Source organism: Leuresthes tenuis, unplaced genomic scaffold (assembly GCF_036924035.1).
Source record: "Leuresthes tenuis unplaced genomic scaffold, fLeuTen1.0.hap1 SCAF_15, whole genome shotgun sequence".
Classification (NCBI taxonomy): domain Eukaryota; kingdom Metazoa; phylum Chordata; class Actinopteri; order Atheriniformes; family Atherinopsidae; genus Leuresthes; species Leuresthes tenuis.
Genome location: NW_027325369.1, coordinates 24,208,789 through 24,218,847, shown reverse-complemented (window position 1 = coordinate 24,218,847; position 10,059 = coordinate 24,208,789). Strand labels below are relative to the sequence as shown.

The following is a 10,059-nucleotide window of genomic DNA, read 5'->3' as shown; positions in this document are numbered from 1 at the left end:
ATGCTGTGCCACGTCGCTCCATGTGTGCGAACACAAGGTGACACAGGAAGCGACGTTTGTGCGCTCAGTCTTATGAATGCAGCCCCATGTTTCCCCCATAAAGTGTCCATCAGCACCTTAATGCATCTCCCAGTGGAAGTGACAGAGCCTGGACTTGCACATTATTAACTCCAGACATTTTTATGAGCCTGTGGAACAGAGTGCTCCTTCTGAATAAGATATGTGCCCTGTGTTTAGTGGCTGTATATCAGTCTTTTAGGTTTTGGCATATATAGTATCACAACCTTTAGATAGTGTTTTTAATTCATCTAAACCACAGACTGCATTCCTGAAAATGCTGTGGCTCTCTTAAGTCATTATTCTTAAAGGATCAAAATCATTTAAGCTTAATTTTTCTGAGTCTTATCTGTTATGTCACCAATTTTCTTGTATGGGAAATATATCTATGTTATGTAAACAGTGGGTTACAGTGTTAAACTGCAGAATGCAATCATAAGCAAGCTCAACGGAGAGCGGTTAAAGTCATATCCAAATTGGTTGGCTCATGACAAATTCATGGAATCTGTGTAAAATATTAATAAAATATTGATGTGCAATGAATCTAATAGTGGCTTAATCTGAAAGTACAACATTTGGACCTAGTTGACAGCAACTTATATTGAAATCATATGTGAAGAAGGATAATCTTTTAAGTAATGTAGAGCGTACAAATGTGATCTGTTTGGCTCTCAGACTTAAAGGGCAGATTTCAGTGGGGAAGAATAACACTAAAATAGCTTGTGAAAGAAAAAAAAGCAATACATTTCATATAACATACAAATCATGACTCTACAAAGCGACTCACGTGATCCAAGACATATTTTTGTGTCTACCTCAGAAGCCTGATATCATAAAAGATTCTCAGCTTATGCAACAAAGCAGAGCAGCAGCCGTGGGCGCGGGGGGTGCGTATGAAAACATCCAGCCAGCACGTGAGACACTAAATGTAGGAAGACGCCCGAGCTGGACAAGTTTAGAAATGTTAAATGCGTAGTCGACAACAGAGTTTACAGCGCTCCGCGTACAGCCAATCGGTTGGATGGAGACAGTCAGTCAGGCGATCCGAGTTGTTTGGAGCTCTGTGAGATAAACTGTGCGTAAAATCTACCTGCCAGACCCAGCAGCGGTGCTATGGCATCCAGGACTCAGCGAGCAAAGTCCACTCATAAACACACGGAATAACCGTCTGCTATACGCGGATGCCGTCTGTTGTGCTACGATGGGAGTTTTCCTGAAACTGATAATGCGAAGCAGCGTGAGTCCGTCCTCTCCTCTCCATCGACTCATTTGCGCAGATGAACGATGCTGAGCAAATCAACGGGAAGAATTTATACTACAGGTAAGATTATCGTAGGAGATGTTTATCTGCTATTGATCCAAAGAGGTCCTTATGCTCTTTTATCATAAATATCTGTGGATTGTTATAAGGGGGGAAAGCTCAGTATTATATGAAAAGGCAAAAATAACAAATATGAAAAAATATTTGCTTTACTACCAGCTTCTGTACATACAATTTGAACATATTTCAGTGAGTTGCAGAGCTTTATGGGAAGTAATGTGATTTTTCCAAAAATATGAATAACATTGTACATTCTCATTGTATGTGAGAGAGACAAAGATTAAACTGCAGTAGATAAACAGAGGGCACACAGACAGGACATGCTTGTGGTCATTTATTATAGTGGAGCCAAAGCTCACATTCACGTGCGCTAAGTGCGCTTTTTCTTGTGCCAGATGAATTATTTGTGGATTTAGGATGCGATTTTCCTTGTCTAATGTAGTGTGTAATGGAATTCCCTGTTGTCTGGAGTGTAGCTCAAACTGTGAAGCATGAGGATGGACATAGTGGCGAAGATAACGAGCGTGAGTCTTGTGTGTGTTTGTGTGTGTGTGAGTGTGCTCAGATACAGCCACTGGCCCATATTAGTCACGCTTCTCCACAGAAAATAACTGTGAAATCCAGTATGGCTGCATAAGCTTTTGTTCTCATTGGGTCAGAGGTTCAAATCGTCTTCTGTAGATCGGCAGGTCTTCTCAGACAATAGATGTGCGTATTTATCTCTGCATCAACTCTGGCACCTCCTGAACCTCATAAATAGTGTCTGCCATAATTATTTAGTTTCCAGCAAGTGGAAAACCTTTAGATTTTCTTTTGTGTTTTTAATCACGAGGCTTTTTCTCAAATCTGGACTTCATTTGCTACTAATTACAAAGTACAATGCTGCAGCTTCAGTGGCTGTTATCTAATTTAATTATTAGTCAGGATATGAGAGATGAAGTTGCTGGATTAAGTTCCCATGAGCCAGGAGGAACTGACTGCTGTTGCTGGATTTGCAACACAAAATATCACATTTGTTGCTCAAATCTGGACATGCTTAGATCACACAGACTGTCACTGGCAGACTTGTTGCCTTAGTTACTGCTTCTCCTTGTGCTCTAATTGTTTTTTAAAGGTTTTCTTTTCTTTTTAGATAAACCAATTTTTTAAACAAACTTGTAACTCATTTGTTACATGACTGATTTTTAAAACAGGAAGAGTCACAGTGGGCAGCTGAGACAAGTCAAATCAGTATACATTGCAAAATACAGCAGCGCCTTCAATCATTTTCTCCATTTTTCAGTATCAACAACTGTGACATGTGGACAATTGTTTTCCCTACATGTATATATGAAACTAAGGGTGTGAGATGCAACATTTGAACATACAGCAGATGGGGATTTCATGGCTCGTCTGCGGGGAACTGGTGAGAGGAATGCTGATTGCCAAACAAAATGAAATATGTCCTGCTCTGAATTCCCAGTCCACATTATTAATACAATATCTTATTTTTGGATCGAACTGCAGTGACATTCTCCACCTAGATTCTCTGTGTAGTTCCAAGATTGTGCCATGATTTAGAATGACTGCCTATGATTTCTTTGAGTTTTAACTTAAATTTTACTTGTTTTTTCCAGCAACCAGACTGCCAGATATTCTTTGGACGCCATCCTTTGATCCACTCTACGTTTAACCCTGCCCTCAAGTCATGGAGAGCCTCAATGAGCTCCAAAACCCCCTGCTTGACAAAAGTAGCAGGCATGCAGTCCAGAACGACTACCAGCAATATCAGTGTGACTACCCAAGCCAGCCTTATCAGGACAGCCTAATTGGCTACTACTACACTGGAAGCAGTGGCAAGCATAAGACTCAGCAGTTTTTGGACGCAACATCCCTTCATCTAGCAGTGGAGGCTTTTTACAGGCCCAACTTCATACTGTTCAAGGATGATGTCAGCCTTCACAGCAAGGATTCAAAGAGCGAGAGCTTTGAGACCACTTTCACAGAGAATAAGGACGCTGTGTCAGATGGAGTTTCCACTGAAAACACAGAGGACGGTACACAAGGAGAGAGGGATGTGAAGATCCAGACGGTGTCGTACGAGGTGGAGGAGGAGCAAGGTCCAGAGTATGAGGTCAGAGGTCACACCAGAGCAAAATTGATAAATATTAGTACCAGTCATATTAAGAGACAGTATATATAGTAGTTTGTGGCAGATTTAAATTGCAGCTGTGCAGTAATAGAAATAGTTCAACTTAATCTTTCCCGTGACAAATAGTTTTTTATAACCACACTATTAAAAGGAGTAAATTGATGCAAGTAAGAGATATTTTGCAGTGTTTGATAGATTCATTATGAGAATGAGTTGCAACATGAAATCAAAAGGGGATCCACACTTGCTTGTAATTGTAAAGGCCATCTTTCAACAGAAAATGACTCATGGTAAATAGACTGGAATAATGCTTAATACTCAATTTGCTGTTCTAATAGACTGCCAGTGTGATTCACACTAATTCACACTCCACTCTTGAAAAGGTCTGTTCGATGGAAGGGTTATCAGATTCTATGCATGGTAATAGTATGCCTTTGTTTTATTCATTTCTAAGAAAAATACATCTGATTTTGTCAGTCCAAGCTATTGTGCTGCTAGGAATATAACTACATTCTCCAAATAAGGTAAGAAAAAAACCCCACAGTAAAATAAACTTAAAGTCTTTTCAGAAGCGGTGGAAATCTAATTTCAGCCAGAGACGCTTGTGAAATACCCAGGGCTCTGAGCTGGCAGAGGAAGAAGTATAGCACCCTAACTGGGCTGATGATTGCGCCAGCTCCTGTCACTTGGAGGCCTGGCAGATTGATAGAGACATTGAAGAAAGCTCCATTAATGCCATAAGTAATGTCAAGCTTTAAAGGTATTAAGCAGAACTCGGCTGATGCATAGATGTCGTAGCAGGTGAGCCTGGAGCTAAAGTTATGCTATGTCAATTCAAGAGAGCAAATGAATCTTATGAATTGAGCTTAGATGAAAAGTTCGGGTTTTAGCTGGAATATTAGTACCTGCTTTTCTTTTTTCCCCCTTCCATCTGGCTCTACTTGCCTCAGTGCTACACTTTCTGCATACTGTGAATCATGGAAACACAATAATAGTGCCCCACATGTTACTGAATAGCAGCAAATAGAGAGGAATTTCACAGATATGGGGATGAATTTAAGATGAACAGTGGAGAGCTGGGAGACACCTCATACACATCTTACGTGTCTAACAGTCTTTAATGGTTGGTGCCTTGTGTTTACATTTGCCTGGTACACCAGCCATTGTTAACAACAAGCAACACAACTGAAAGAGAAATTCCACAGCTTGTCTCTGTCATTAGATTTTTGACATCTGTGTGACACATAAGAACTAAATTGTAGGTAACAAAGTAGCAAGACCCAGTGTGTGATGCCATTGTGAGTTTCCCAACTAATAGGGTATAAGGGTCAATGTGCAGTGCTGTTGAGTCGACTTTCTCCCCCAGATGCTAACGAGGCCTTGGAGAGAGCTGTGACAGGGTTGTTAAAGGCACTGTGCCTCGGAGGAGTCCCATCAGTTTTATGAACAGACCAGATTGGAAGTGCATCCCCAGTTGACCGGACTCGGTGTCAGGCAGGCTGTCAGCAGGACTGAATGCACCAGTCACTCAGGTCTGTTATCAGGTCTTGCTACAAGGATAACAGGAGATTACGCCTGTTTGCGCTCACCCGTTTATATATGTGATGTCAGACTATGCGGTTACAACCAGCTGCTCCTTTGATGGATCGTACCCGACTTTCCAGGTGGACAGTGGTCCTAAAGCAGATAACATAGAGGTTCATAATTTGCTGTATGTAAACTGCTTGGTATGTCCATGCTGCCATCCTCCATTTCCTTCAAAAATATAAATGCAATTCCTCACAGAAATACGTCCTTAATAACTCAAAATAATTTCATTAGACTCTGTACCTTGGTAAGATCATAAGACACAAGAAAAAAGGTGAACAACATGTTCATAAATGTGGCTTTGTTCAGGCTTTGTTCCAGTCTTCTTGCTAGCCTTGTTGACTGTTCTTTAATTATCTGCAAAATGGTTGGTCAGGTCCACCTTACATATTGATTCCTGTTTTGTGCTTCCTTTTTCCCTGCTTTGATTGACCTTAGTAGGCAGCAAGACTAACAAATGAAACCTGCTCCATATGAGGGCTATTACTTCAGGCAAACATCCTCTCAGTCTCCAGGACAGCTGAGAGAAGTATAGCCACCTTCTCTTAAAGGTCACCCATGCAGTCGCAATGCCGTCCTTGCTGCAGGCGCGATGGGTCTGAGTAGTCTGGGTGGCATTCGAATCTATCATTCATTAGCCTGCTCACCATCCATGGCCTTGAGTTTTAGCATCAAGGCACATTATTGGGACCCTGTTGAACACACTCTGACTTGTAAGACCGCCTTGTATTAAGAGAGGATGGTGGGGTCTCTCAGGCTGGAGAAGCAATTTAGCACATAAATGACACTGTCTTCTTGCTGTTTCTCCTGTCACCTCGCCATGATAGAACAATCCGTTAATCCTGCGTTATGTGTCATGCTGCTCATGGGTGTTGACAGAGGCACCAAATCCTCTCTGGCTGGCTGAGCACATGCTGTCCTGGGTGGTTGTGGAAACAAGAGCAGATACCCCGGCCTGATATGAGGGTGGGGGGGGCACGAGTTGACAATCAACACTACTGTGGAGATGTTCAAAGTACATCTAACTATTTACATCAGTCTTATTGTCTCTCTTGTAGATGTCACCACTCTTAACATCACAACCTCATCTCTTCTCTCAATTTACAGCATGAATTTGCTTGCCTCAAAATATGCATGCAAAACGTACTTTTCATGATACCATCCACTGCGTTTCAAGCACCCAATTTTTTTCTACAAACCTCCTGTCTTCCAGAGTGACAGCTCCAGTGACAGTGAGAGTGAGGACAACTTCATCGTGCTGCCCCCTCGAGATTACTTGGGTCTGGCCATCTTCTCCATGCTCTGTTGCTTCTGGCCCTTGGGCATCGTTGCCTTTTACTACTCTCACAAGGTAAAGTCCCAGAGACGTCAAGTCTGTCATTAATTCTGATTACACTGCATTCTATTTAAGGTCAGTGAGCACAGTGCTACCGCAGCCTATTTTCCACCCTGTGACCCTCTTTGCAGTTGTTTCGGATGATTGACGAAGTAAATTCAACGGGTTTGGTCCGCTTGTCAGTCATCTGTGAACAGAAAGATATTAACATTGAAGTTTTTATTCACAGCATGTTCATATGAGTCTTGCGCTTCAGATATATTATATTTCATAAGCAGCTAAGAGCCAGTTTGTGGTCATAGCAATACCTTCAACTGGTCTTCTGAAACCATTAGCTTTAGGCCCTGCAAACAAAGTTTTGTAACATCTTTCACAATAATTGCAAAGAAAATTACTCAGAAACAGCAAATAATGTGTCAGAAGAATGAATAAAGGCCAGGCTTATTTTTGATAGGAAACCAAAACACCCAAACAACACATTTGTCACTGTCAGAAGCAAATGACCTAATTGCCATGGTAACTAATGGCTCCCTGAGAGCATTTCTTGTTTTTTCTTTTTTAGCTGTGGCTTAACACCTACTCATACACTCAGTGCTGATGAGTAACGCACCAGCTCATGTTACACTCTGCTTTGTTTTGTCAGACTGGCAAGGCCATCGCTAAGGGAGACTTCTCCAGAGCAGGAATGAGCTCCAGAAGGGCCCTATTCCTGGCTGCACTGTCCATTACCATTGGAACAGGGATGTATGTGGGGGTGGTTGTTGCCCTCATAGCCTACCTGTCCAAACCTGGACACGTATAGCAATGGAACCAATTGCTTTGGGGAAAATGAAGGGATAAAGGAAAAAAGGTGGGAAGAAGGGACACACTGGACTCTTTTCCTCTCGTGAATGTGTGACTGTGCTGATGCCTGGCTTGCGAAGAGAAGGAGGTATACGAAGAGAAGAACAAATAAAAGACAGAGGAGAGGAAGAAAATACATTGTGTGGATGGAGTATTGCTTTCCCTGCATATTGATCCAGACCAAATCTTTATATCTGGTATGCAGCACTCCCACCAGAGTACTCTACAAGAGGGAAATTATGTACTTCTATTAAAAAGCTGAACTCATAGCAGTAAGAAACTACCTATCCTTTTACCACATTAATCATTAACAGCACCTTTATTTGAAAATTACAGTAGGTGTTTTATCTGTTCATATCATTGCGGATTGTTTTATTATGCACCTTGTAAATCAATTTCATGGGAAAAAAAAATTGTCTACCAGTCGAGTTGTATGTGATTATTTGATAAAAGAATAAACTAGAAAGTGATCCAGTCAATAAGAGGCAAGAAGAAGACCCCTGACAGAGAAGCCAAAAGGTGTCAGGAGTATAACTACACAAAGCTGCTGGGCAGTGGACATGAGGGTTAATAGTGTCTATTGTGTACTGTACATCTAGTCAATAAATATATTTGGCATGAGTAATGAAACACTTTGCTGTCTCTTACACACCGTTGTTCCTTGTCTTTTCGAGACATCTGTTGTAGAGCCCTGCTACTGCAGAGGCAAGAGAAAATTGTAACTAAACTGAACAAAAGAAAAAGCTGAAATTATGTTTTGGCTAAAAAGAAGATATAAACACTGGTTTGTTTTAGAGAAAAAATAAAGGCAAATGCAACTACTAATTGGTGTGGTGCAGATCTTTATCGCCGATCTGAGTCTCAGCAATGGACCTTTTTCACTGCAGACATTATGACTTCTCATTGCAAAAGCACAGACGATGCAGAATTTGTTCATTGTTTTTTTTTGTCCCACAAAGTGCTTCTGTAAGCCAAAACAGAGAACAAGAATCCCTCAGCTGGTTCACAAAAATAGACTTTTTTTTTTATTTTTAGGCCAACTTTATCCTGCTAAGACAAGTCAAAGCAAAAAAAAGAATTCCATAAGAATATGTGCTCTTAGGAAGAGATGAAGAGATGGAGCTGAGACTTTGATCGGAGCTTTTATTCGAACACACCGATTGAAGAGACGACAGATGCCTTAGGAATGGGTTACAAAAGATCCCATTCAGTGCTAGAAGGGGGAAATCCTAACAGTTACATAGTGTTGAAAGTGACTCACAGGATTTTTCTATATTGGAAAAGTTTATTGCTAACTTGTTTACTTGCTGACTCCCTTATTGAATAATTATAACTTATTTCTTCTATGTGAAACTTGCCTAAAATAACACGTAGAAATGACCGTATATTGTCAGTGGTCTGTGTGCTGTGGCAACATTACATATTGGTACACAAGCATAAAGCTGGCACATTACATCTGTGATGGTAAAATTCTATGTCTCTTAGAACTGCTTAAGAAACCCCCACACTAGACTTTCCAATGTGCATTAACCATTTGTCTCACCCAGATAAGATAATTGTTTTAACTACCTGTCTCTTAATTATCAACGAGACCACATCCTGGCTCCTGCTCCAAAGGGTGAGACATTCCTCCGGGGGGTGTGATAAGGTGACAGTCGAACAATACACGCCCAAAGAACAGGGCCCCCTCCTCAGGTATAAATGCTTTGGCTTCCCCTTGTCCAGGGTCTTTCTTCACCATAACCGCTGAGTGGTGCGGATTGACCTTTTCCTTGCAACGAAAATAAAAAACTTGGCCGGCGGGCAGAAAAAAAAAGTCTGTATTTCATTTTCTCATCAGAGGTAAATGGCAGGAAAGAAAATTTCCACCACACATCCCAACACAAAATGTTACTATAAACGTATCCAGTTTGACTTTGGTGTCATCAAATCTAGTGTAGGACAAGGAATTAATACCAATTACTTAGGATTAACTAGTGGTTTCATTTTATGTAACTTCATTCATTCATTTATTCCTATGTCAGGTTATACCCTGATGTCTACAAAATGTATGATTTGGCTTTGCTTTCACAAAGAGTGCATAGATGCCACATTCACACTCTTCTGATCAATCAGTTAAGCAATCGGAGATGATCAAGCTTTTCAGTAAGGAAACAGGAGGTAAAATAGGGCATTTCAGATAGAAAATGACAGGAAATGCTACAACTATGCACTGAGGAAAAACATGGTTTTTGAGCACTAAAGTACATAAAGCAATTCTAGCTCACCCCCAAAATAAAACTGGTAATAATGGACATGAGAATTTTGTGGGCTGGCTATGCTCTGTAGGAGAAACAAAGCTGGTCCAATTCAGTATTATTGTGTTATCAAGATAGCAATAAGATATAAGTGAGTTTTAAAAAGGGTCAATTATTTTGACTGGATGGCTGGAGCATTAGTCATAAAGACTTCTAAAATTATGACTGTGATACTGGGAACACTGACTAAAGTGACACCTGTAAAGCTTACTTTGGTACAAAAGGAAAAAATGCTTTTTTTTTCTTTGTGACTTAGAATATTACTGCAGCAGTTGACCACCCTGAGTCAATGAGAACAATCTGCCTAGAGCTATAAGACGGGATTACAGCAGGGTTGCGGTGAATGAATCTCTCATTACAAAGACGAACTTACATTTGAGAGTTCATTTGTGCAAAAGCCTGCAGGAATTTATCTACATTGATCTAGAAAGAAAGCAATATGAATCAGGTGAGTCATCCTTCAACATATTCTATCTTACAAGAGGCC

At 40.8% G+C, this 10,059-nt stretch overlaps 1 protein-coding gene across 1 annotated transcript; it reads left to right on the top strand.

Moving 5' to 3' along the window:
- The first annotated feature begins 934 nt into the window (after positions 1-934).
- Positions 935-8,080, top strand: LOC140270769 (synapse differentiation-inducing gene protein 1-like). The gene is made up of 4 exons (XM_072365971.1): positions 935-1,378; positions 2,995-3,491; positions 6,310-6,447; positions 7,076-8,080. Exons 2-4 carry the CDS (start codon positions 3,066-3,068, stop codon positions 7,232-7,234), a joined length of 723 nt encoding a protein of 240 aa, XP_072222072.1. The 5' UTR covers positions 935-1,378; positions 2,995-3,065; the 3' UTR covers positions 7,235-8,080.
- The last annotated feature ends 1,979 nt before the right edge of the window (positions 8,081-10,059 follow it).

What these genes read in the sequence shown, in the direction of transcription:
- LOC140270769 (XM_072365971.1), top strand. Translation starts at nt 3,066, where the DNA reads ATGGAGAGCCTCAATGAGCTCCAAAACCCCCTGCTTGACAAAAGTAGC. An exon ending in AGCAAGGTCCAGAGTATGAG is followed by an intron (nt 3,492 to 6,309) that starts GTCAGAGGTCAC and finishes CCTGTCTTCCAG; the next exon opens with AGTGACAGCTCCAGTGACAG. An exon ending in CCTTTTACTACTCTCACAAG is followed by an intron (nt 6,448 to 7,075) that starts GTAAAGTCCCAG and finishes TTGTTTTGTCAG; the next exon opens with ACTGGCAAGGCCATCGCTAA.